Here is a 26,296-nt window from a genome sequence, read left to right on the forward strand (position 1 = left end):
TAGTGGCAGTATTATCTCTACTTCATTGTAAGAAGATAGTTGTCTTATTTTATCATCTATAATAATTAAGAAATCTTAAATCCAAACAAGTAATAAAGAGAGCTGTTATTGGCACTCGAAAAAGTTATCGCACACTCCTCCTTTTTCTTTGTAAACACATAGGGAATGAGTACAAGTTGTCTTTTTTATAGTGTCAATAACAATTTTCATAATAAATAATAATTATAATATGAACGAAATATGTCCTGTATAAGGCCTTTTGTTGGATCCTATAAGGAGCACCAAAATAGCCATGGAAGTGGTTCACTAACCTCAACAAAGACGGGTTTAGGCAAACTGATTACTTTATTGATTTATTCTGAACAACTTCTGGAAATATACACTCAGTTATAATAAATATTTATTAGGTAATTTTGTTGAACATCTAGCTAATCCACTGCACATAGAAAAAGCAGAAACAACCCAAATCAGGGAAAACTAAGCCCAAAGAAAAACTAAATGGCACCAAACACCACAGCCCAAAATACAAAATCGATCCATACAGAAACTCCCACTTCCCAAATTAGAGATCTTAAAAAGGATCATTGGCTTATTAGCCTAAGAAGGCCATCTCCAACCCAATAGGTTAAAAGTTAAATTTAAAGTTTTTAGCCTGGAATTCACCTCCAAGTTCCAATCCATGTATTTCATTGGGCTAGAAAAGGTTCATAAAGAAACTCAGAGGGACTTGTTTGGCTAATAGCAAGGGTGCTGAGGTGTCAAGACAATTGCGTTTATCATGGGTGTTAGTTTGTATTAGTTGTTGTAATAGTTATATGTATCTCTCTGTTAGTTAAGAAGAGCTGGTTTAATTACTAAGCAAAACTCTAAGTATAAATGGCTCTGAAGTACTATAATATTTAGGAATTACAAACAAACTTTCAGATAATATTCTCATTTTCTCTCTTTGATTTCTCGATTCTTCTTCTTCTTCTCAATTCTTCCTCATTCGTTAGCATAGTATCAGAGCCAGGTTAGCCCACATGTGAAAGCCCAACGGCCACACGTGCTCCACGTCACCCAACATATGTTGTCCACGTGTTTGGCTTAAAATTCGCCACACATGCGGGGGCGTGTGAGAATGTGAAGGTGAAATGTCATACATTTGACAGTTGAGAAACCTTGTAAGGGCTTATAAGGAATTGTGCTACTCCCCCCATTGCTAATTGATTTTGGGGTGGAACCTCAACTTTCTTCATGGTATCAGAGCCCTGCGTAGCTCGTACCCTCTGATCCTGATATGCTTCCTCTGTGTTCAGCTCTAATTTCCTATTCTCTTTCCTTCCTTTTCTTCAATTTCACGTCTTCTTCTTTGATTAATTTTGTCAATTTCCTTCTCAATTCTTGTTCGTCGAATCAATTTCGTCGATTTCAAGCTCAATTTCCTTCATCATTTCACGTCTTCTTCTTCGATTCTAGAACTCTCATCTTTCTTTTGTGATTGTTCGACAAATTCCTCTTTTTCTGCATCAATGACGGCTTCATCTCTCAAAATTGAAGGATTGCTAGGAATGGTTACTCTGTGCCTAAGAGATAATAATTTTTTAAAATGGCGGTATCAAATTAAATTTGTCTTGGAAGGTTATGGTCTTTTTGGCCACTTCAATGGATCTACCATTGCTCCCCAAAAATTTGCTATTTTGGATGAAGAATGAGTCACCTTAGAGGTTACTGCGGGGTATAAGGAGTGGCTTTAGACTGATAAAGCGTTAATGAGCTTTGTGATTGCAACACTCTCGGACGACGCAATTGATTATGTTAGCGGTAGTAAAACGACTCGTGATGCTTGGTTGAGCTTCTCCAATTGCTATGCCATGATGTCACAAATGTTTGAATTTATTTTTCTCAGTTGATATTTTGTTTTAATGTCACAAATGTTGTTGATGCAGGTGTGCAGTGTTGAAACTGCCCGGAGAGACTGGAGCCCTATCTCTGGTGGATGAAAATGCCAGTTCGATATGCTTCTGACAGTTGGGAAGAATGAAACAAGCACACAATGGTGGATGGGATGCAGTCTAAGACTGAGCTAAAAGACCATTTCGTTACCCTAATTAATATTTTTAGAGTTGGACACCAGAATGGTCCAATTTCAACATTATGGCGAGATGGTGTCAAAGTGAGTTGGGATAATTTTAGATGTCGTTTGTCGCATGGCTAGTGATATCATAAGTCCACAAGACTCACAATTTAGGAGAGTTCCAGATAAATCGAAGTGCTTTTATTGTGTAAGCCAAACACTCAATAAAATATCAAAAGTACTTTTATGTGGTGTAAAAGCACTTTTAAATGTGATATCCAAACGACAAACTGCTTCTTTGTAAAAGCGCTTATGTCATAAGTGCTACTGGCATAAGCACTTCGGGAAGAAGTGCTCCCAAACGAGCCCTTAGTGAGTTTTGTCAAAACCAAACCATTCTGTTGTAGTTTGATGTAAAACCAATTCAATCCAACTTTGGCCTACCCTTACCCATAACTATTACAAACAACATTACAAAATTACACAACAATAACAGTGTTGTTAGAATCACTCTCAAATAAGTCCTAAATGTAGTGTTGAGATTTGATTAAATAACTTTTTATTTTTGAATTTATCGCAAAAATCACTTCCAAATGAGTATAGTATTGAGATTTGATTAGTAATTTTTTATTTATTGAATTTATTGAATTTATTGGTACTTTATTTATTTATTTAAGTTTTTGGGGGTCTTAACTCTGAATCCAAACACTCACACTGGAATCAACTCACTTCGACCTGATAAAAGCATCCTCTGCTTCAAAAATCATGAAACCCCCCATTTACTCTCTCAGAGACTATGGGGGACCGAGAGCGAGACAGGGACCGGGACCGCGACCGAAACCGTGACAGAGATCGAGACAGAGAAAGACGCCGGGACAGAGACGACCGTGATCGTGATCGGGACCGGGACCGGGACCGCGTCCGCAGCAAGAGGTCGCGTACACCGGAGCGCATCAGACCACGCCACACCCGCTCCCGCACGCGCTCGCCGGACCGGTACCGCTCACGCACTCGCTCAGTCTCCCGCTCTCGCTCTCCGGACGACCGGTCCCACCGTCGGCGCCACCACCACAACCGTAGCCCATCTGCGGAGGCACGCAAGCGGCAGAAGCGCGAGCCGACCGCCGAGGACGAGAGGGAGAGGCAGAAGGCGGCGGTGGCTGACTTCGTCGAGGGCATCGCGAAGGAGCAGAAAACTCAGCAGAAGCAGAGCAGCGATGGCGGTGGTGACGAAGGCCTGGACGAGGACGAGATTGAGATGATGAAGAAATTTGGGATTCCGACTGGATTTGACTCGACGAAAGGGAAGCCCGTGCCTGGCGCCGATGTGAGCGGCATTAGGGCGGTCACTAAGCGGCAGCCGAGACAGTATATGAATCGCCGCGGTGGATTTAATCGGCCTTTGCCTGCTGAGCGTAATCGCTAGATTACTGGTTAGGGTTTATAATCCCTTAGGCTTTTGGAATGTGCTTATTTTTCTGTTTAAGTTTACTAAATAAGTTGGATAGTGTTGGTATATTTTAGGGTTTATAATCCCCTTGTTTGCTCTTTGACTTAGGGTTTTGGAATGTGCTTACTTTGCTGTTTTGAGTTTACAAACTAAGTTGGATATTGTTGAGTGTGGTATATGCTAGTTTATGCTTTATTTTGTTCTTGTTTGTGGTAATTCGAATGACAATGTTTATATTTCAAGTTTTTATTTTTATTTTCATGGTGCAATTGACCTAAGTTATTCATCAACAAATCCATGTAATTGTGTACTTTTCCCATTTTGTAGGTTCTAGCCTTCTAGGGTAGGTTAGTCTTGTTCCTAGTATTCAGATGGTGATTTGTTCTGCTTGAGAAGTGCATTGGTGTTATGACATTGTGGGATAAACTCAGGTAGCTAGTTAATTCGCATGGTGATAATTGTTTCTAGTTGAATGTTGACATATGGTTATCTTGTGTGGTAGTACTCGCTAGTTTCTAATCTAAAAACTTGAAGATGTAGAGTATATGTGAAGTTTTGGTGCAGACGATAGCAAGAGCCTTTAACTTTTGAAGTTGGGTTCTGATTTGATTTTGTTAATGCAACATTGTTCATATGTTCTGGAATTGCCTAATTCGTTAATGCGTAGTTCTATTTCTCTTCTCATTTATCTTAATCTTACATTTTAAATATTTACTGACAAGCTTTTAAATTACTTGTATTTAAGATGATGGCTTCTGTTCTGTTAGTTTGCATGGCATTTTCTGTGGAAGTCATCTGCAATTTTTCAAGGTTTTTTAGGATGCTTACCTGACTTTCTCATAAAAGGGATTTGTTTCTCTGTCTCCCTTAATTAAGTCATTCTCATAAACCATGGATCATGTTAGATTCAGTGTCAAAAAAATGATCATTACACGTGAAGTAGAAGTACAATTTGACATGAGTGAACATTTGTGTCTTGTTGTCATGTGTGAATTAACTTTTAACATATTTTTCTCATCATAATTTTTTGGTGCTTCAAATTGAATTTTATGTTTCACATCATTTTTATTGTACTCTCTGGTCAAGATTTTCTTGCTTCTTGGTTAGGGCTGAAATGCTTCGATTTGTGATTTCATTGTAAATAAAATGTGAGCGATTGGGGATGAATACAACAAACATGTTTTCACAGCGTTTCTCAAAGTGTTGTAGGGAGGCAATGGAACTGGAAAGGTGTTGAATGTGTTGTCTGTTTAGCAAAATGGTATATTACCTGGTTAAATTGTGTAAAGAATTAAGTTGATCTCCTCTAGATTGTTTAAACATAGGTATGTGCTTCATATGAGCCTCCCGTTTCCGATTTTGAATTTTTATTACATAGATGTGAAATTATGACATTTCTTCATTATCTTTCTCAGTGATTCAATTCTTTGACTTTCCTGATTTAGAGATGTTAGAATTTGTCTTTATTACGCGATGACTAATCTGTGAAAGATGCGAGATGATATGTTGGTGTATTCTGGGGATTAATTTAGTGGTTTTTTGCATGTGTAGCTTAAGCATGACATAAAATGGGCTGCTTGGAGGATTCTTCAAAATGCATTTTTCTTTTACACTCGGCCTTTGGTTTTATCTCACCTTTTTATCCTTTAAAATGACCAGAAAACCTTGCGTTTGAGTTGTGTACATGACAGGGATGATAAATTATTAGTATTACATGTGAAAGTTTTCTTTGTTGTAGTTTCGGTTATCTCTAATTATCAGGTTCTTTTACATGCAGACGAGGAGGGCCTTCCAGCATGAGTTGAACCATGTGGAGAGACTTGGATACTTGAAAGCCATTGGTAGGATGGACCCGAATCAGTCAGACCGTGTAAGGTTTTCTCTAGTTCATTGTATTTTGCATCCAATGATGGATTCCCATGAGATTCATTTGATTGACTGATTCTTAGTTTTGAACAAATTAGTCATTTGGTTCACCTCTTCGGAGTTGAATTAGTTGTTAAACGCAACATTAATGGGACTAGCTACTTGTAAACATGGGCATCTCTCGAGAAAACAAAGATAAAAGGAAAATGCGAAAAGTGAAAAGGAGGATAACAAAGGTGCTGATATCTCCCAACTCAAGGATCTACATAGTTCCTTCCTAGCCTTCATGACCTTGTTAACACTGGCAAAATGATAGTGGCGTAAGGCCCTGAGCTAAAATCCACTACATAAAACAAGACAACTAGTACAAACTTAAAGCAAGATCAAAGTTAAATTAGTAACTTAATAAGGTATTGAGTTGAATCTATGACAGGTTTTATTGCAATTATCCTGAAATTCCCTCTTAGGCAGTGCATAAGTCCTAGTTTAATACCACATCTGCGGTTCATTCTATGGGAAAAGTTAGTAGGCTAGCAGCGGTAGAATTTTTCCACTATATTGGGGCCTATAGAAATTTGTCCTCTCAAGACGTTCATATTGTAATCGCAAAATGAGAGAGTACCACATGGATATTATGAGAGAGAATCATATATAGGACTGCTATTCACTACTTTGTTTTGTTCAGATTCGAAACTCTGTTTTAAGTTGCCTACTTCAAACGTGAGAGGAGAAATTTGAATTTAGGATAGGACATCTTTCGAAATGCCACTAGTTTAAAAATCGAATCTTAATGAGACTTGACACGATATTTAGAGAAAAGACAAATTCCACTAGTTTTATATTCCAATCATCAGGAGAGTGGTTACTTTTTTAGTGGGGTGGGGCCAGCATTTGCCAACATTAATCCATAGTGAATTATAAGTTATTTATACCGACACTTCTGAGTTTTTATTTTATTTTAATACAAGCGATAGTTTAAATTATAAGGGAAATGTGAATTTCTTTCACACACACACTACAATATTGTTATGAGAGTTTGAATCTAAAATTACTGGTCTGCAAGTAAAGACATTTTTCCTTGGGTTATACCTCGTTGGCCACTCTTGAGGTTTTTACTGTTTTACAAAATTCAAGAGGTTTCAAAAACTACACCAACACCTAATGAAGTTTCAAATTGATTTCACAAAATCAATTTCATCAAAAATTAGATTGTACATACATCACATCATTGAGGTTAATTGTCATTTGAAGAAGCTTTTTTCATGACATCAATCATTTGTCGATAAAATATTAATATAAGGGGTTTTGTGAAAACAACTTAATATTGTTGCCATGAATATTGTTGTTGATGACTATTTAAAAAAGATTGATGACTAAAATTTATTAAGGGATAAGTTTTAGTCATCAAACTCTTATGAATATTCTCCATTTTTCTTTCAAGTTAAACAACATATTCATATTATGCCTTAAATGCACGTGAAATTTGAACATTTTGCAAGCCTAGTTTAGTCTAGCCCTCCCTATTAAAAAAGCTCTAGAATACAAAAAACCTTAGGAGGTGTCAGCAGCATAAATAGCTCTGTATTATAACTCCTAGTCCCACCAAAACCAAGGCAAGTTGAAAACCATGGGCTGATGGATAAAGATCAAACAAATTAACAAAAGCATATATTATAACTAAAGTGTCTTATTATCTTCCCAAAACAGGGGCAGTAAAAACGACAACCACCTTATGCATACATGCCACATAAATTACAGAGGAAAACAGCGACAACGTGAAAATGGAAAGCTGATTTCAGGGAAAGCTCTATAGAGGACCCGGGAAAACTGTAAAACTTTAAGCGTTGGTGGTGGTGGCGGCGGCGGTTGGCTTCTGAATGATAAAGGACATACACTGACCCTGGTTGATGTTGTCAAATGCCAAACAGCGTATAAAAGCATTTGGGTAAGCTGTTTTGCACTGGTAGATTTCATTGAGCACCAGAGACGGGTCAGTGCAACCAAACATGGGCAGCTTCCACAATGTCCAGTATCTCCCATCGTAGTAGCCTGGCATCGTGCTATTCTCCCTGTAAACATGCCCGATCTTCCATGGTTGCAACAATCAAACATTAATGAGTGTTAATTTATCTCCCAAAAATTTATCAAATTCAATGATAAATCCTACTGCAAGCCTAAAGATCTCATCAGTAAAGTACCCTAGAGATAACTTCTTGTTGATTGGAATAAATCGATTAAGTCTGGTAAAGAGTCTTAAAGACTGTACAGTCCAGTCCAGTCCAGTCCAGTCCAGTCTAATACATTATAGTGCAGAAGTTGAAATCTATTACGGTAAGAACACAGAACAACATGAAGGGGCTTGTAGCTCAAGTGATTAAGAGCCGTTACTCTGCACCCGAGGTCTTGTGTCCAAATCCCTCCTCCCCCGATATCCCTTGGATTGAAAAAAGAACACAGAACATCTAAAGTTTTAAAATCAACTGACCTCATCGAATTCGAGGCAAGGGATCCATCCTTTCTTGAGCATGTAGTCAATCTCCTTTGCAATTGAATCATCAGAGAGTGGTGGAAGGTAGGACAGAGTCTCAAACTTCTTGTTGTTGATTGGGTTCCATACCTGTAAAATCAAACAAACCAAGAATAAGAATCTTGGGTACTTGGGATATAATCATAGAACAACCTGTTAGATTTAACATTACCTTCATGCAGTGAGTTCTTGAACCATTGGAGACGGTTTTCTTGGTCCATCCAATCGAATCTTTAACCGGGAAAATTTTCGGAGGGTTGGTTGACAGGCCAACGTAGCCGGATGCAGCAACCGGAGCACTGAAGATTGCAGAAGACATCTTCAAGCTTTATTGTTTACCAGGATGATTGATCAATATATGAGAAAACAGCAAAGTCTGGTCGTGCACAAACTTGAAGCTACACAAACACAAAGTTGAAGGCTCTTCTTCTGAAGGTGGTGGAGGTGGTTGGAGAAGAAAACAAAAGGAACCAGCTTTGGTGCTTGTAAGGCTGATCTCAGGTTTGGTTAGGTGGCAGTGGAGAGTGGTATTGAGAAGACGGTGGGTACAATGGTATTTCAATTCCTGCTTTAACCATCCTCTCACTAAAAATCAAAATCCACTTGGCCTGCCAAGAGAGGATTGGGCCCCACCAATTCATGGTGCCACTAGGGAGCCTTTAGCCAATTTTGCAGACATCAGACTAACCGTTGGAATTAAATATATAGGAAGAAATGGCTCATCATCTCTGTCATTGGCTTTTCATGGAGCTCGGAGAAAACTTCAAAAATTGCTGGATGTGGACGGGTATTTCAACAAACTTCTAGCCAACTGATGGACAATCTTGTTCCATAAACTATACTAATTATGGAAAATATTTTTAATTCTAATAATTTCCCTCCCTAAGGGACTTCGAATTGTTCGAATGGCACACCGAAGGAGGCAGGCTTCTGAGCTAAATAAATACAACAGCATTCAATGTAAAGATATGCAGCTAGATGCATCTTTGGAAGAACAGGATAGACTTGCCTCTGGATTTGATCTTCCCAATACACCAATAAAGACTTCTTTAAAGCAACGATGCATCATTACCAATTGAAAAGCCTTCAAGATCCCTTCTGAGTTGGTTTAAAGTTCTGTATATCTTTCTGGAATGAGAATGAGACTTATCGTCAGCTACAAATTTATGGACAACACCATCAATCTCAATGAAGCTCCAAGCAGAACTTGTAACTACTTCTCTATCCTTCATCATTTTCCTGATCCTCGTCGCATCCTCCCAGTTTCCCATTTCGGCATACATGTTGGCCAGAAGAACATACCTTCCACTATGTTGAGGTTCTAACTCAATCAGAAGCTTCCCCACCCTATCCCCTAACTCACCATGGCCATGAATCAGACAGCCATTAAGCAAAGACCCCCATATCCCTCCGTCTGGTTTCATTGCCATACTTCTTATCAATATTTCTGCATCCTTCACTTGTCCGGCGCGTGCCAAGAGATCAACCATGCACCCATAGTGCTCAATCCCTGGAGCAATACCATAAACTTTACTCATGCGTCCCAACAAGCGCCATGCTTCATTTACCAGAGTTTTGTGATTGCATGCAGTGAGAACTCCAACAAATGTCACAGCATTTGGTTTAGGTCCCTTCTTTTCCATTTCTGCAAAAAGTGCAAGCCCCATATCATTCTCACCATTGATAGCAAATCCCATGATCATAGCACTCCAAGTAGTCACATCTTTACTAGGCATCACACTGAACACTTCTTGTGCATCTTCAATGCATCCACATTTTGCATAAAAATCTATTAGTGCAGTACCGAGCTCAAGTCCATACTCGATACCATTTTCATTCAAAAACAAATTAATCCATTTCCCTTCTTCCAATGCGCCCATGGACGCGCAAGCATTAAGAACACTGACCAAAAGAGACTCTTTGGGCCTGACATGACTCTTCGATTCACGAAACAGGTCAATAGCTTCATTGAAACAAGCATTCCAAACATACCCAGAAACCATTGCGCTATAAGAAACATCGTTTCTCTCTGGCATTGCATCAAACAAATCGCGAGCCTCATGAACCAACCCATTACTACAATAACCACTAATAAGGCTAGTCCAACAAGCCACATTCTTATCCAAACTTTCCTCAAACACTCTACGAGCAAATTCCACAGCTTCACATTTGCAGTACATACTAATAAGTGAGCTAATAACATAAACATCACAACCGTGTCCAAACTTCATTATCTGACCATGTAGCTGACCAAGCGAAGATACATCAACACATGCTTTAGCTAAAAAAGTGAAAGTACGAGCATTTGGCTCAGTGCCCATCCTTCGCATTTTGGTGTAAATGGAGAGACCCTTTTCAGATTCTGAGCATTTCAAGAAACCCGTAATCACGGAATTGCAATCAAAGATGTTGGGTCTGGTGATTTGGTATAATAGTGTCTCAGCGTAGTGCAGATTGCCATATTCTGATAGTGCAGAGAAGGCTAAGAGCTTGCTGGCAATGAAGGTGAAACGAGCAAGACCGGTGGTGACTATTTGGGCATGGATTTGCTTAAGTTCGTTCAAGCTTGAACATCTTTGTAGTAGGAGAAGATATGGAGGGCCTGTAACTGATTTAGAGAAGACTCTGCTGCTCATGTGGTAGACTACACTTTGAAGTTGACAAAGAAGCAGCTATAGTGTGGTAGCGTAGTAGGTCCACATGATATAACTCGTTCACGTGTTATAATACAAGTGGATATTTCATGATACTATACTCTAAAAGTGGGGAATGTCAACCATGTCGTCCACCCATATTATATAATGTGACTGTACTACAGTACCATACAATAATTTCTCCATGTAAAGCCTTTTTATCAGACTTTGTGGGGAAAGTGCTCAGCTGTGTGAAACTCAAACATAATCAAATCCAAGACCTGTCACTGTAGATATAATAAATATTGAGAAAGCCACAAAATAACAAATGAATTTTAAGCTGGCAAAAAGAAGAGAGAGAGAAAGGATGGGATACCTTTTTTTGGTATTATAAACAATTATTTGACTACTAGTTGTAGTGATAGAGTACTGAAATAATTGAATATTGTTATTTCCATTATAAAAAATTAATCCGATGTCTTAAATTTAATAAATGGCAATAACATCTTTTGATCCTCACAACACTATGTTTCCTTCATATTCTTTTGGCTAAAGTCACTAACATTCTCATTCTTGCTTGTTTTTCGTTTTTGCTAACCCTAAACCCAGAAAAATTAAACAAAATAAATGAACATGGGCAAATCAGAGCACACACCTAATGGGTTTTAAATGAATGAGAAAATCCTTCAAAAACCCCAGATTTCAGTAATACTCACTATGTTCCCTTTGTCAGTAAATTCTTTGTAAAACCCATTGAACAAATAATCCTTGAAACCAATAAAACCATTCAACAAATTAAACCTAAGAAAAACCAAGATATTTGTAATACCCAATCAGAATCAAAGTTTGTTTTTTATTTTTTTCAGTAAAATTTCTGCAAAACCCAAATGGTATAAACCCTTCAACAGAACAAATAAAAGAGTCCAGAATTTTGTATTACCCAATTGGAAACATGTTACCTGATGCCGAATGGAGGAGTGAGAGGAGTGTGAGCTCTTGTCAAAGGAGAGGGCTCTAAGAGGAGTTCGAGCTCAGCCCTGACCCGACCCGTTTCGGTGTAGGCGGCACAAATATGGGAGAGAGGGTTTGGACTTTGAAGACTTCGGGGTAAGAGCAGGGGAGAAAAAAAGGCGGGATGGGAAAAAGATGAAGAGAGAGAGTTTCAAATTTTGCCATAAAACAGTTGGGAAGAGAGGGGATATAGAGGAGAAAAGAGTCCTGACACGGAAAAAAAAAACCCAAAAAGAAAAAGAGAAGAAAAAGAGTTGCCGGAAAATCTACCCACCTCAACGAGAAATTCTTGAATCCGACTGCCAAATCATGTCACTCATATAACTACATATAAAATAACGTGACACCCTATATTTTGGTCCAACAAAACTCCACTATGTTTCTACCCTGTATATAATAGGGAGATGCAAGAACTTCTACATGTTAATGGGTGCGTGAATGATGAATCGAACACAAGACTTCTGGTGCAAATATAATTGTTTTTAACCACTCAAGCTAACAAGTTCCTTGACGAGAAACTCAATATTTAATAGAATAGACAATCTATTATTAAAATAAACAGTCAACCAATCACCAATGATGGTCCAAGAGCATACATATTGATAGATACAACTGCTATTTATTACTGAAAAAATTGCTAGCAGAAACAGCATATCCATGAATGAAGCCGAAACTGGATTTAAATAAGAAATGAAATCTAGCATTTTTACATCATAAGAATGGCAAATGAGGATGGTAATATAATTGATGATGGACTATAATGACATTGCCAGGAGATCCAACTGAATTGCTGCTGCAGGCACTCTTAATAACTTATACCAACAACCCTAACAGAGGATAATCAATGCCAAAGCTTCATGCAGAACCCATTTGGCACAACAGATGATTTCTTACATGAAATACTTTCAGAAAAGGTGTCAACAAGTTGCCCTGCAAGAGATGCAGGATCTTCAATAAAGGTATCTACAAACACTCTCACAATCCTTACCTCCTGAGGGGTAGCTCTCAAACTATACCAAGTCAGAAATTTCTGCCGGAAGTTCTGCTCGATATGTCCCTCACACTCTAACCATCTGATAACCTTCACATAATACTCAAAGTCCCTATTTGAAACACCATTTGCCACACATTCCTCATCTTGCCTTTCCCCACTTCTCTTCTTCGATGTGCTGCCATCTTGGGGTTCCTCTTCTTTCCCAGTCCCATTTTTTAAATCCTTGCTACTGGAATTGGATTTTTCATTCCTTCCTAGCCCATCTTTGAGTGTTTCGATTTTGCAAGGAGTGATTGGCAAGCCAGCCTCGGAGCTACCAACAAATGGTACACATTCCATTCCAGTTCGAACAGGGGAATTTGATCCATTATCAGTGCTGATGTCTTCGATGATTTGGCCCTCTGGTGATTTCTTGCACTCACGTTTTAGGACATCCGAATTAGATACAGAGCCAACCATCCCATTGGCTTGTTCCTCGTCCAACAAAGAAATTGCATCTGCTGTAGGTCCTCCGCCCATGCTATTGCAGTTGATAGCATCATTTGATATATTGGCAGAAACAGTTTTGTCAGTGTCCTTGCAATAAGTAAGATAATTGTCTGCTCGGTTATCAGCCTGATCACCATATGGAATAGCATTATTAGTTTCATCTTCCACTGAAGAAGGATTAGAAAGGCTGCTACAGTTGGTAGCCGGGCTCTGACTTCTCTCTGTCACTGAACAATTAGGGACTTCATCTCCAGCAGTACTTGTAGAGAGCCGAACTTCACACATGCCCAAATGTCTTGTACCATGAAACGAAGTGACTTTGAAACAGTACTCTGTAGCTGGAATTAGTCCAGTCACAACAAACCGCATCTTCGGTGCAAAGAGCGTGCACGTGGGTTCCGCTGGATAATTCATATCATCAGCCTTACAGTGCCATAACTTGTAACCTGCTATATTTTCTGGGGGAGGATATTCGGAACCCAAAACCACAGTGAGGGATGTAGCATGGACATTCTCAAATCTAACCATGTCTGGAGCAATCAAACTTGGATCTGAAAGTTTAAAAGAGCACAACAACAAAACAACCATTAAATCCCTTGATGAACACGTGTCTGAAGAAACCAATAAACAAGATAAGATACATTATCTACAATAACATCATGGATTTTTTGTGATTCAATTAGGAAGAGGTGATGAGAGAAACGAAGAAACCAGACAACTCTGGTATAACATAAATGAAAAGGTCATATGAAACTAATTACTTATTACAATTACAACGTTGGTATGTTTGCTACATAAGGTGACCAGCAAAGTTGTGGAATGCAAGTCCAGTGACTCTGGTTAGGGAGTGACAGTTGCAGAGAATTAGATTACCTTGTCTAGTAGGCTTGGGCAATGAATGCGACGTTGCATTGGAAAGCATTGAATCCAGTGACTCCACAGCAAATGCACAAAGTTTCTGAATCTCTGGTCCAGAAGAAAGCCTGTTAACAATACCCCGACCCATCTTTAATGGTAAGCCTGTTAATGGACCCACTTCAGCTTGAAGCTTCTTCACAGCTTCATCCACAATCTCATAAAGTTTTTGATACTTTTCAGTCCCTCGGAGAAGCTTATGACTCAAGAAGATACGATAGCACAGTACGTCCACTCGTCTGGTATCCTTTGCCATCACTAGTTGCTTCCTCCAGGATCTAAATACATGCAAGAACACAATGCCAATCAGATTGTTGTACACGAGGAAAAAGTAATATCTAAGCTAACTGGTACAGAAAATTAGTAATAATTACATGCTTCGTTGTGATATTACATGCTTTGCATTAGTTATAAACAGCATTCGCAGAGAAGAAATAGCAACCATTTATTTGCATCATATTAACTGGCAACAAATTCATTAGTCAACCACTTACAATGCCTTACAAATAGAAGAAAATCCATTTTTCTTTTTTATTAGTCTTCTCCGTTTTGGAGGAATTTATACAAGAACAAAAGTGCAATACTAGGAAATAAATTCAAACTATAGCCAAATTACAAGTAATCAGCCAAGTAAAATGTAGTGACAGCCTAATTACAAGCAATCAATCTAATCAATTCAAATCAGCAACACCACCAACCCCAACCCCCCACCCCAGCACCCTCATGCTGGAGCATGGGTATTTCAAATGCCCAGCTTGACAAGTGCCAATTAAAGATTTTGCGGTCAACATCCAGCCAGACCAAGCAGTGCCGATCGATGTTGGCCCCGACCAAGCACAGCGGTCAACATTATGTCCGGACCAAGCACAGCGATCAAAATTTTGTCCAGACAAAGCACAGAAATCGACATTTTCTCCAGAGTCCAGACCAAACACAGCAGTTGACAATTGTCTAGACCAAGCAGCAGCCGTTGATGTATGTCCAGACCAAGCCGCTTCAACTAGAAGCAATCCTCAGCAAATAGTTAGAGTTCTTGTCCTCCACATTGAAATGGTCCTTCAAGGCCATGATGATGATCGCTCTTCAAACCAGTGGATAGTGATCATTCTTCTATATGTTGCAATTAATCTCACAGTGAGATTACGAGTTATGGATGGTACAGGTTTGGTACCCTGGCTAAAATTCAAACAAATACCCTCACTTTTATTTTAGATATCTATAACACCAGAACAAATATCTGTACCAAGCCGAGATATCAAGGCCTCGACACTTCGAATTTATTGGCCGATACAAATATCAGTACCCAGGCCCAGAACAAGGAAACAAGGTGGCAGATGTAGAAGGGTAAGGAAACACCAGCTCAACACTTTTATCTAGATTAAGTAGTGTAAGAGCCAAAATCTACCCTCTAGAAACTTGCCTTGATACCATGTTGGAAAAGAGAGGAAAATCCCTTTTTCTTGTTTATTAGTCTTCTCCATCTTGGAGGAATTTATACAAGAACAGAAGTGCAATACTAGGAAATAAATTCAAACTATAGCCTAATTAAAAGTAATCAACCTACGTCAAATCTAGTGATAGCCTAATTACGAGCAATCAATCTAATCAGTTCAAATCAGCTTAATTGTAGGTAATGAAAATAGAATAGACATCGATCAAGTAATCATAAATCAGTCAATATCTTCCTACACTATTTATCAATGAGAAAGAGAGAGATCTTTTTTTACAACTAGCAACAGTATCAACTCTGCAACGATGGAGCTGATATAATATTAACATATATACATGAACATGTACTTATGCATGTCTGTCAATATATATGTTGTATGTATCAACCTTTTGGCATTAGCATCAAAATAACCAAACTACAGTTTCAAAATAACCAAAACATTTTTTTCAATAGAAGAATGCAATCAAGCTCCAAAAGTTACGATGTCAGGAAAAACTTCAATATCAGAACTGTAGCACAATGCTGCCCACTTCACAATCTAATTTCAAAGAATCTTAACAACTCAATACGACTCATCAAATCAATCATTCATAGACTCATAGGTGTCATAGGTGCTTGGCAAGTTTCATGAAATGTTACAACTTGAAGGAAAAATGTCTAATGCTATCTCGTGTATTAAATTGGGAGCATGCAGAAACTTCTGTATAAGGCTCTAAAGTTATTATATCCACTCTGTCATTTTATGGGTAACAGTGATTATGATGACTGTTATCCAGATAATACCCCTTAAACTTGTCGTAAGAAAGACACAGCTCCAAAAGAATAGGGCTTGGTGTCAAACATTAACCAACTATACTTTATAAAGAAATACAACTTGCACTTTTTTTGCAGCCTACTTGAGTGAAAGTAGTTTAGTCAATAAAAAAAAGTACATCCAATAGGTGAAAGTACAGAATTAGAGGTCATATAGACTTCAAATTTATTTTACTTTATTCTAAAATTGGAATAAAGATATCTATGATTTATGCAACAGCCATGAGCTTCATATTTCTACAGAACAAAGGGTTTGGAGACAAACGCTCCAGAAAGTATAAGCACTAGGGCCATTATATATGTGTCTCTCCTTCAGAGTTACCAAATACAAAACTAGTACGCTTTGTATACTGTCAAGAAAGTTCAGTATAGCTCTTGAGAAGGAGAGGGAGAATCACCCCAGGAAATCTATCCCAGCATGTGTTGTTTATGTGATTCTATGCAACGAGTCTGCTAAGATCTTCTCGAGACTGACTGATTTTTATTGATTTTTATTAGATCTAAATGCCAAAGCATTAGATGAGAAACAGAAGCCTGCTCAAACATTCTTCAACATATGCCTACATGTCAACTGAGAGAAGTCCCCGTTAAGAAAATTGCATTACAGATGATGGTTAGTCACCCAAGTTTACTTTCTAATGAATAAAAAAGAAAACAAAAAATTCAGCTTGATTGCATATTTTATAAGCCCACATAAAATCTAGAATAACTCAAATTAATAAAAGGTCCCATCACAGCCACCCAAAAGAACAGCTAGAACTGATACAAGCCAGTAGATTTAAGAGTTAAACACTACTAATTGATTAACATGAAAAGAAAAGAAGAACTCAATACTGCTTTGTAAACAATTGTAAAAACTCATAAATTGTTAAATGATAAATTGCGCACTTAAAGTCCTACATAAGAATTCAAGAAGATTGCAGTTCTTTATCCGAAGTCTACGAATTTGTAGAAAAAAGTAATATGGTACATTAATGAAACTTAATGATGTAAATTAGTATACAACCACTGTAGTAAGAAACTAAGCCCACAGATTAAGTTATTACGCATTTTTCATCTTAAGATAGTGCAATAAAATAAATATAAAATCATAAATTCGAATTAAAATTAGCAATATGTCCATTGTGCAATACATTTAAAAAAAACACTGGGGGGCGTAGGATAGACTTATAAAAAGAAAAATGAAAGCCATCACGATTCTACGGAATTGTCCATAAAATTTTGTGAAATATAGAGTGACCATAAAATATAAAATAAAAGAAGATAAAAAACAGAGTTAATATGTGCAAATATTTACCCGAGCAAATCATTCACTTTGCCGCAAGATACACAGTAAAAGCTCCCATCAAGTCCCCTGCGTCTTCCCTCTTTGCCAATACCACAACTTTCACGTTTTAAAGCGCACTCAAGGTGGCATGACATGCCACATGAATTACCCTGGAATGGCGGCTCCGAGCTGCAAACCAACCAAAGGCTCGGGTCCTTGTTGTCATCAAACTGATAGCAGATGCAACATGAACACCTCTTGCAAAATGCACCTTCTCGATTTAAGGTAGCTCTGCAAGCTGAGTTTTTGCAGAACGTAGTATTAGCTACGTCACTCCCACTACTATTGATTGAAATACTGTTTTCTGGAACAGGTAGTCGAGATGGATTCTCAGTTTTCCTCTGCCTTTTGGCAGTTCTTTGGCCAGGTGCATCAGATGATTGTGGTTTAAGGTCTGTAGAAACCTCATTTCCCCCTGGTTTCCTTTCAGACACAACTTTCAGAAGGTGCTCTATTATTTTCACTTTTGTCAAGCCAGTATATTTCCTTTCTTTCCCCATTTCTGCACATAGGATCTGTAAAATCTCCTGACGGCTCCATGACTGTAGCACTTCACAGGCACCGTGTGACCGCTTTGATATTTCATATACAAGCTCTCTCTTTTTCTCCACACTTAACTTACTGCTTTTTGACTGATCAAGTGCAAGTCCTGTAACCAAGATGAATGAATATGTATATCAGTATATCGAAAGTAGAAGAGTCAAACTGAGGAAAGAAAAACATAGATCTCTGAAAAATTCCTAAAAAAGGGTAAATATATTTAGAAAGAGATATGGGCAATGAAACAAAAAGATTTTCGCCAGAAACACCATACATTGAATCAAAATTCCTCTTCTGCATCTTTTTTCAATTAGGATCATCACTTTAAATCCATATAACCATAAGCATGACATGTCAACAATAAAGAACAAAAACATGATATAGGTAGTAGCACAAATCCCAAAACAACTAACATGCACCCTTACAAAAGTGTCAACTAATCTCCATTGCCTGCCACTTCAGAGACTCATTAGGAATCCCAGTCCAGTCTTTAATTTTAGTCATGGAGACTCATCAGAATCCCGGTCCAATCTTGAATTTTAGTCGTGGAGTAAACTTAGTATTAAATTAAACAAAGTATATGCAACACTAACATCATTAGGAAAATGGTTGACTTTCATTTACAAGACAGCCTAACTACACCAAATATAATAAGAATTGCATGGGATGGTCACACATGATTGGGTAAGATCCATCAAGCCCACAGGAATCCTGGAACTAAACACAAACTCAGTTGACTTTGGAATTCCCTTGGCTCTGCATTTTCTTAAGAGCCTACACATGACTTATTTGATAAGGTAGCGTAGTCATGAACATAAACTACTACCAAAAAAATAAAATTACAAGCTTACTTCTCCTAAATAATGCAAGGAGATAATATTATGCAGTGAAAAAGAGACCACTTCATTATATCTGATTAATAGCAGCTGAACAACTCAGAAATCTACCCTTCACAATTTAGCTCTGAAATGCTGAATACAATCACGCGGGAGATGATCTAAAATCAAACATCAATCTAGAAGCTACAAGACCATCAATATTCATCAATACCTATTAGAACCCATAAGCTCGAATCAAAACCAGAAAACACTAAATTCGGGAAGAAAAAAAACCCACAATTTTCCTTCAAGCTGACTACCATGCATATTCCAAATCCAGCAAAAGAGTCGAACTTTATTGCCCAATCAAGAAAATTATCAAAACCAAGCATCCACAACTATTAAGAATTAAAACCCAGAAACAATTTGAGCATAAAAATAAAAATAAAAGATTAAAAAAACAAAAGGGTACCATCAGATGAAGAATCCGTGGCCATAGTTATTGAATAACAAGCAGTCCAGCCTCCACATTACCACAAAGAGCCCAACTTTTGTGAACCTGGAAATCAGAGAAACAATTAGGACACACCCAGAGACCACCACATCACATAGGAACAAAAATAGTAAAAGAAGAAAAACCCCAAAAAGAAAGACAGAGAAACAAAAGGGATTATGAATGAAGAGAGAGAATGAGAGGGAATAGAATAACAACTACCAAGAAAAAGACGCTTGAAATTCTGCCACACAGCCCACGAATCCATGACTTCAATCTCTTTTTCCTTTTCTCTCTGTTCCTTTCAGGACCCGAAGATGCAGTGAAAGGAGATTCGAAGAGGGCTCATAATCTGCAGCTTCTTCTTCTTCCTCGAATTGTTAAGAGAGGGACAGAGGGAGTTTAGTGAGAGAAATTGAGAGAGAAAGAGATGGGAAAAAGTATCAAATCCCCATCAAAATTTAAGAGAGAGAGTAGAGAGGCTATGACCATGAATTGAGGCTACGACAAGCGCAAAAGCGGCTGCATGTCATCTTCTTTTTCACCTCTCTCCTCTCTCTCTCTCTCACTCACTCACTGACTCACTCATCTGATGATATTGCTTAATTACTTGGGCCTTAGTTTTCCTTATTTTTGTGGGTTCATTATTTATTGATTTTATTATTGTGAAATACTAAATTACTGTACTAACCTTTTTCTTTTTTCTTTTTTCTTTTTTCTTTTTTCAGTTGTGATTTATTATTTGATGAGTATTTGAGTCAAGGGGAGGGGAGTTTCTCATATACACACTACTAAGGTGTTATGGGGGTTTGAATATTAGACAACTAGTGTGTAAGTCAAGACTTTTTTCTATTAGGCTATACCTCATTAATAGTATTTGAGTTTTCATATGTCAAAGAAGACCATCAAAATGTGACAACGTGTGATGTGTTAATATTGATTATTTTTTTCAAAGTTGTCTATAATAATTTCTCATGAAAAGAGGTACAAAGCAATTATGGTGCCGAATATGGGTAAATCTTCTCTAATGATCAAACATAATAACAAACTAAATTAATATGGGGAGAAAGAGCATAAAGTGAAAGAGCAACCGAGAAAACTGTAATTTTTTTTTTGGGACAATAGTTGGATCCTAACTAATCACGTAGCCAAAATCGGTGCATATAAACTAGCCACAAATAGCCATTACAATTACGGAGAAATCTAACACCAACATTAAGATAATTTGGTGTGTATCCATTAACAATCATGCATGATTGAAGAAACTCTGGCATAGGCATCCCAATTAAGATTGCAAAATTAGAACAATTAAACATAGATAAAGCTTGAAAAAACCAAGCCAAAGCAATACAATTAAAAACTCTCACAAAAGAGAGACAAAAAGCTCTCATAAATGAGAGATGAAAATTACACATAAAATCTAAAGAGAGTTTATGAGACTTGTTCCAAAAATAAAGAAACTAAATCAGCCGGATTGCAACCCTGTTGTTACAAAGCCAACTTACTGTCCGTAAGCACCAAAAGATAACATATCTGCACCAATTGACTTTCCTTTTCAAGTAGATACATCGATAAATGATAGATCCACAAAGATCTATTATAGAATTATGCCATTGTTTCTAACATTTGAATAGATGCTTAGTTGTTGAGTTAATAAATGCAAGAATTTTTTTTTTAATAATATAAGCGTTAGTGGGCGAGAAGGGGAATCAAACCTTGGACTTCGCTTGTAGGGGTAAAGGCTCTTAATCACTTGAGCTACAAGCTCTTTGTAAATGCTAGACAAATTCGACATGTGTAATTATGTTGTTAGGCTACATAAAGTTGTAAGGATGAAAATGTCCTTACCAACAAGGAGCCAAATATTGTCTTCCTTCTTCCGATGGATTGAGGGAGGACCCAAAGAGGGCTATAATTGTCAATTCTGAAGTAACACTGAAAAACTCAGATTGATTCTGTTGTGTGCCAATAAGCCAATTGAATAGAATGAGAAGAAAGACAAGGGGGATGGATTTGTCAATGCATAAGGAGTGCCCCCACATGTATGATATGTGTCAGATAAGGCGAAGGGTAGGGTTGGTTATGCATCATTTCTTAAAGTTTGACAGTTTGTTCGCTAACATATAAAATTGTACAGTAAATCAATGATAGTGCTCCCCATGCCAACCAACCCTTTGCCTTGCCAAACCCTAGTTTAGCAATGGTTGGTACCAATCAAATTTTTCTCTATTTTACCCTTCTCAATTCTAAGCATCTCTTATTTAATGGTATGCTATTTTTTGATGTGTTTCGTGATTACAAAGTGGACTTGTAACTTATGTAATTGAACTTTCGCTATTGCATTCAAGGTCATATGTTTCGTGATACCACATTTATTTCGTCAAATATGACACTAAATTTTTGGCATTGACAAATTTGAGTATTAGTTCCTTTATTACTAGAAGACCAAGAAAACTATGAAAATTAGATCTAGGTTCCTTGTGCACCTTTAAATTTTTTTTACAATTTTTACAAAAGTTCAATAGTTTAGAATGTCGGTAATTTTCATCAAAATATAAAGTGATTCTTGAACAAGTACATGTGTTGAGAGTGTAAGCATTTTTTGACAATTAGCATTTAGCAGAAAAAGTTTTGTAAGTGTTTTTGAGTCATAAAAGCTTTCCTTCTCTAGGAAATACTTATAAGTGTTTTTTCCATGCTTGAATATTTAATAAAAATTCCAACGTTCTTCAAATGAGCATAATCGCTTCCTACAAAAGCAGTCATAAATGACTATTCTTATAAAGCACTTTTATGACTTAGAATTTTTCTACTAAATGCTGTCAGAAACGCTTTTGACAGAAAGCCATTTCAACATTTCCATAAGCAGTATGAAGCATGACCTCAATTTAAGAATACATTTCGTGAGCTTAGTACTTCTGTTGCAAATGCAATCATTGTTTACCTACATTGATTGCAAGAAGTATCTGCTGACATTGATATGAATTATATACACATGCTGTAGGGGAAAAGGAAAAGATGGAGAGAGGGGGTGTTTTATTTATATATGGTAATTATTGGTGGTATTGCATGGTGACAGATGATGCTATATTTAGAGTTGATTTAACAGCAATGGATAAGATTGGATGTAGTGTCGTCTTCTCATAAGTCATGTAAGTTCACGGCACGTAAACATGTTTTGCTTTTGAGGGCAGGGAGGACGGTCGGTCCTGACTCGTGACTCGCTTAAGCCATTATTATTATTATTATTATTATTATTATTATTGTTTTTTAAATTACTCCCAACATTTTCTTTTTCTTCTTTTCAAATTTCTATTTTTATATGGCAGTTAAAATTTGTTTTAATTTTTAGAATATCGAGATCCTTCGTTATTGTTTTCTTTGTTTCATTATAAATAAATAAAAACTTTATTTTTCCAAAAAGTTATCATGGTCAATGTATTTGCTTGAAGGCTTAAGCGAGTTATTAACACGGACACTCTTTTAAAATTGATGATTTTATTAAAAATATTTCTTCAAAAAACAAAATTAATTCAACAATTAGACCTCAAGAGTGTATGTGCAATCTAATATCTGAGGTTAATATTGTCATTTGAAACAATTTTTTGATGTTGCCAATAATTTTTAGGTGCAAAATTAACATAAGGGATTTTGTGAAAACAATTAGAAACCTCAGTAGGTGTTCGTGTAATTCTAAAACCTAAAGGAGTTCTGTGAAAACACCAAACTCAGGAGATGTTAGTGTAAATAACTCGGCTCAAGGTCACATTGTCAAACTTCTTGTTTTAACTTCGAAGGCAGCTGATCAAACACCACATTGATCCAAAGATCGTAGAGTCATATTAGCTGGGTTTGATAGAATGCAATATTTTCTCTCAACAAACCTCACAATACAAACTCTCTTGACTAATATAGTGCTAACCCAACAAACCCTCAACTAATCCTAGCCTAACTGATGTTTAACAAAAAACCAACCATAGTGCCAGCTCATCAAGTTGACTTACTTATATATGGAGTCTTATCAGGTCTGGATGTGATAATAACGTACCTCCTCTTTCCAAGAACATCACAAGGTCTTGAAGTTATGAATATCCAGAAAGAAAAAAATAAATAAAGCTTACGACATAGAATGGGCTACACAAGAACAATGGAAAATTCTGCCCAGTCGGTCCGGTTAACCGCACCGCATTCACCCTTTATAAGTATGGTACCATTTTCATACAAATAAAGGCGAAAAAATATTAAGTAGAAAATTCTATGCTTCCCATGATAAATAATAAGAGGATGGTGTTACATCACAATACATATATATATATACACACACACACAAATTAGAAACCGTTTCAATATTCAATTATGTCTTATAAAATCGCTTCAAGAAAGTACTAAAATTTCAATAATTCAATTAAGTGGCCAAATGATATAGGATTCAAGTGATTTTTTTTATAGAGATGATATTTGAATGAGTATCTACAAAATAGACGGTTTGGATTAATGAAATACAATACGAAGTAAGCCCTACAAAGATGTCTCTCAAATAAGCTAATTTGAAAGATCCATCGATGAAAGCTATATATTCAAGCCAAGCTCTCATGTAAGACATTATTGAGCAGTTGAAGAATTGAAAGATAAACTATTTTATTCTTTTCAATTATATATTTGAGAAAGAGACGTATGCCTAACAAAGCCATCAAAAGATTAATTATTGGAGATAAGGGGAAGGAGATGAGCTAATTGGGCGCCGACAAATTAAGATTTTGTCATAAAACTCCATACGAAATGGTTGGATGAAATTAAAGAGGTCGTGAATATTCAGCTATGTTTCTTTTCTTGTTGGCGTTAGGAATCAATTATCAAACCGACTGCTTTGCATTCGACCAAAAAAAAAAAAACTGCTTTGCCACATGGATTCCTAGGAATGGACCGGACGGAGTGATTGGTGTGGTAATTATACTGGGTTGATCATCTACTCAACCCCCAGCAGTCGTACAAGGATATTATTATTCAACAACTTAGCTGCCGGCTAGTATTGTATTCTAATTGTAACTTTTATATACATTATTGGTTTATTCCCGATCAAATTAAATTTTCACGGTTTAATATAGTATCTTTGCAAGCGGTCCTGTGTTTAATTCATGTTCGCCATTTCTTCGTAGGTTAACTTGATTTTTGAGAATTAGGACAAACATGCACCAACTTATCTATCGACAGATAAGATGAACCTTCATGTGAGGAAATATGTAAGTTTGATATACATTGTTGGCCCATTTTCCAACAACTTAAGTTGTTGATACCAATGATTGTAACAATGATAAGTTCCTAATTCTCACAAGGCTAAGAGCATATGTTAGTTTTTAAAATGTCTTATTTATAGTGTCTATCTAATAGTTTAGAAGCCTTATAAAAGAAGTGGACGCTTTAACACAATGTCTTCAAGTATAATTTTTGGTTGAGAAATTAAAATAGAATGTTAAAAGGTTTGTAATTTGTAAACCCGAATAATGCAAATTATACAAATTAGCTATGAATTTAGTGGTATTTCTCTTTTTTCTCAGCATTAGAAGAGGCCCCAAATTTGAATTCTCATCTCTCATTGATTTTAAAAAAAAGTACGGGCTAGTTTAGCATTGTGTGCCGTGAAAATATGTCAGATTTGCTGTGAGATAAAACAGTTTAGCGTTTGGTAAACATTTTGTTAAAAGTGTAGTTGGTACTATTTCCCGAATAATCAGAAAATGATTCCTACATAATCATTAAACTCAGTGCCACTTCAAAACTGATTCCTGAATAATTAGAAAATGAAAAATTAGTTGCTTTCCCGTATAGCTTTCTCTCACAACAATTTTTAAAAAAGTGATTTTCTCATTGTTTACCAAACGGGCTGAGCTTCCCAAAATTTTTTTAAAAAATCACTTATCACCCCAAATAAGTAATGTCAAACGGGCACTAAGTACTTGAACATAAAGGGCAATGGTCAATAAGGTCCAACCCAATGGAAAATAACCTTAACTTGCAAACCAATAGTCTCATATTTAAACCCCATAGCACCTTGACAGTATGTGTGAGAAAACTTCCCTCCCCAATATCGATGGTTGACAGGGCAATGGTTGCACTAGCTTGACTGCTAGTTTTGGAGTGTTATTATTTGGATTAGGTATAGATAATAATGTTTAGAATAAATTACTCCTTGGAAAAAGTAGTTACCTGCACTTTAATTAAAGCCACCATCTGTGGCCTTGTAAACGAACCATATTTGCACGTTACCTTCACTTGCGGAGACCCGTTGCACTTTCAAGTAAATAAAATTGAGATTTCACTGCAACATGGAGTTTAATATTAGTTACTTCCTTCCCCCAGACAGGGTGAAAAATATTAACACCACCATGATGGACGGTAAACTGGTAATTTCCAGTTTGCTATGCACCTGAAACTGCAGCTGGTGAAGTAAATAATAATAATTATAATAATTAGGCTGCAGGAACAAGAAATTCATTAAACAACAACAAATCCACCTACCTCAGCCACTTGGAGGAGCAAATGGTTGAGGACGACGTATGATATATAAGGGTTGGTTTTATATGTGTTGTTTCCTTTCATCTATGTGGTCCTTGTAGACAATTAATTAATTATGAATTATGAAATGATTGCATGGTTTCATGGGAATGGCAATTGCGTTCTTGCGTGTGATTCTGGGTTGTAATGATATTATGGGATTGAGATTATTCAATTTCTCATGTGTACATAGAGACCAGCACTGCCGACACTGTTGCCATCGGTATAATATGTATGGACGATGATGTTGATATTTCACATGTTTAGGATATGATATTAATAAATATCTACTTATATTATAACACGTGAACCACAAAATAGAAAAAGAAAAAGGGAGTTAGTGTATGTCCATAAATGATGAT

General features: G+C 36.9%; 3 protein-coding genes, 1 long non-coding RNA gene and 1 pseudogene across 7 annotated transcripts; 1 reads left to right on the forward strand and 4 right to left on the reverse strand.

Annotated features, from left to right (window-relative positions):
- Positions 1 to 2,772: 2,772 nt before the first annotated feature.
- On the forward strand, positions 2,773 to 5,541 carry LOC103323549 (U4/U6.U5 small nuclear ribonucleoprotein). 3 transcript variants are annotated; one of them, XR_016124677.1, is made up of 3 exons: positions 2,773 to 3,489; positions 3,834 to 3,937; positions 5,284 to 5,541. XR_016124677.1 is itself a non-coding variant. In XM_008225548.2 (2 exons), the coding sequence occupies exon 1, from the start codon at positions 2,853 to 2,855 to the stop codon at positions 3,480 to 3,482; it is 630 nt and encodes a 209-aa protein (XP_008223770.2). In that variant the 5' UTR covers positions 2,776 to 2,852; the 3' UTR covers positions 3,483 to 3,489; positions 5,284 to 5,541. The 3 variants fall into 3 exon arrangements, 1 of the variants encoding a protein (XP_008223770.2); XR_513544.3 differs by lacking the exon at positions 3,834 to 3,937 and adding an exon at positions 4,716 to 4,767; XM_008225548.2 differs by lacking the exon at positions 3,834 to 3,937 and having other exon boundaries at positions 2,776 to 3,489.
- A 1,486-nt stretch (positions 5,542 to 7,027) lies between these two features.
- LOC103323550 (ribulose bisphosphate carboxylase small subunit, chloroplastic-like) lies at positions 7,028 to 8,336 on the reverse strand. The gene is made up of 3 exons (XM_008225550.2): positions 8,072 to 8,336; positions 7,858 to 7,989; positions 7,028 to 7,458 (listed from the first exon to the last, which is right to left on the reverse strand). Exons 1-3 carry the CDS (start codon positions 8,216 to 8,218, stop codon positions 7,210 to 7,212), a joined length of 528 nt encoding a protein of 175 aa, XP_008223772.2. The 5' UTR covers positions 8,219 to 8,336; the 3' UTR covers positions 7,028 to 7,209.
- A 147-nt stretch (positions 8,337 to 8,483) lies between these two features.
- Positions 8,484 to 11,960, reverse strand: LOC103323562 (pentatricopeptide repeat-containing protein At5g66520 pseudogene; annotated as a pseudogene). Its single transcript, XR_016123819.1, has 2 exons — positions 11,492 to 11,960; positions 8,484 to 10,819 (listed from the first exon to the last, which is right to left on the reverse strand). The product of XR_016123819.1 is annotated as a pentatricopeptide repeat-containing protein At5g66520 pseudogene (transcript).
- A 108-nt stretch (positions 11,961 to 12,068) lies between these two features.
- Positions 12,069 to 19,996, reverse strand: LOC103323551 (VIN3-like protein 2). The gene is made up of 5 exons (XM_008225552.2): positions 19,605 to 19,996; positions 19,362 to 19,448; positions 17,502 to 18,180; positions 13,900 to 14,219; positions 12,069 to 13,577 (listed from the first exon to the last, which is right to left on the reverse strand). Exons 2-5 carry the CDS (start codon positions 19,384 to 19,386, stop codon positions 12,385 to 12,387), a joined length of 2,217 nt encoding a protein of 738 aa, XP_008223774.2. The 5' UTR covers positions 19,387 to 19,448; positions 19,605 to 19,996; the 3' UTR covers positions 12,069 to 12,384.
- Positions 18,669 to 19,355, reverse strand: LOC148920054 (uncharacterized). The gene is made up of 2 exons (XR_016123820.1): positions 19,188 to 19,355; positions 18,669 to 19,093 (listed from the first exon to the last, which is right to left on the reverse strand). It is a non-coding gene; the product is annotated as an uncharacterized LOC148920054 (long non-coding RNA).
- Positions 19,997 to 26,296: the final 6,300 nt, after the last annotated feature.

The sequence above is a fragment of the Prunus mume genome, linkage group LG2 (genome assembly GCF_029339155.1).
Source record: "Prunus mume cultivar Tortuosa linkage group LG2, ASM2933915v1, whole genome shotgun sequence".
NCBI classification, from domain to species: domain Eukaryota; kingdom Viridiplantae; phylum Streptophyta; class Magnoliopsida; order Rosales; family Rosaceae; genus Prunus; species Prunus mume.

What these genes read in the sequence shown, in the direction of transcription:
- LOC103323550 (XM_008225550.2), bottom strand. Translation starts at nt 8,218, where the DNA reads ATGTCTTCTGCAATCTTCAGTGCTCCGGTTGCTGCATCCGGCTACGTT. An exon ending in CAAGAACTCACTGCATGAAG is followed by an intron (nt 7,990 to 8,071) that starts GTAATGTTAAAT and finishes TTGATTTTACAG; the next exon opens with GTATGGAACCCAATCAACAA. An exon ending in CTTGCCTCGAATTCGATGAG is followed by an intron (nt 7,459 to 7,857) that starts GTCAGTTGATTT and finishes CAACCATGGAAG; the next exon opens with ATCGGGCATGTTTACAGGGA.
- LOC103323551 (XM_008225552.2), bottom strand. Translation starts at nt 19,386, where the DNA reads ATGGCCACGGATTCTTCATCTGATG. An exon ending in CACGGATTCTTCATCTGATG is followed by an intron (nt 18,181 to 19,361) that starts GTACCCTTTTGT and finishes TCTTGGTTACAG; the next exon opens with GACTTGCACTTGATCAGTCA. An exon ending in GCCCAAGCCTACTAGACAAG is followed by an intron (nt 13,578 to 13,899) that starts GTAATCTAATTC and finishes TTAAACTTTCAG; the next exon opens with ATCCAAGTTTGATTGCTCCA.
- LOC103323549 (XM_008225548.2), top strand. Translation starts at nt 2,853, where the DNA reads ATGGGGGACCGAGAGCGAGACAGGGACCGGGACCGCGACCGAAACCGT.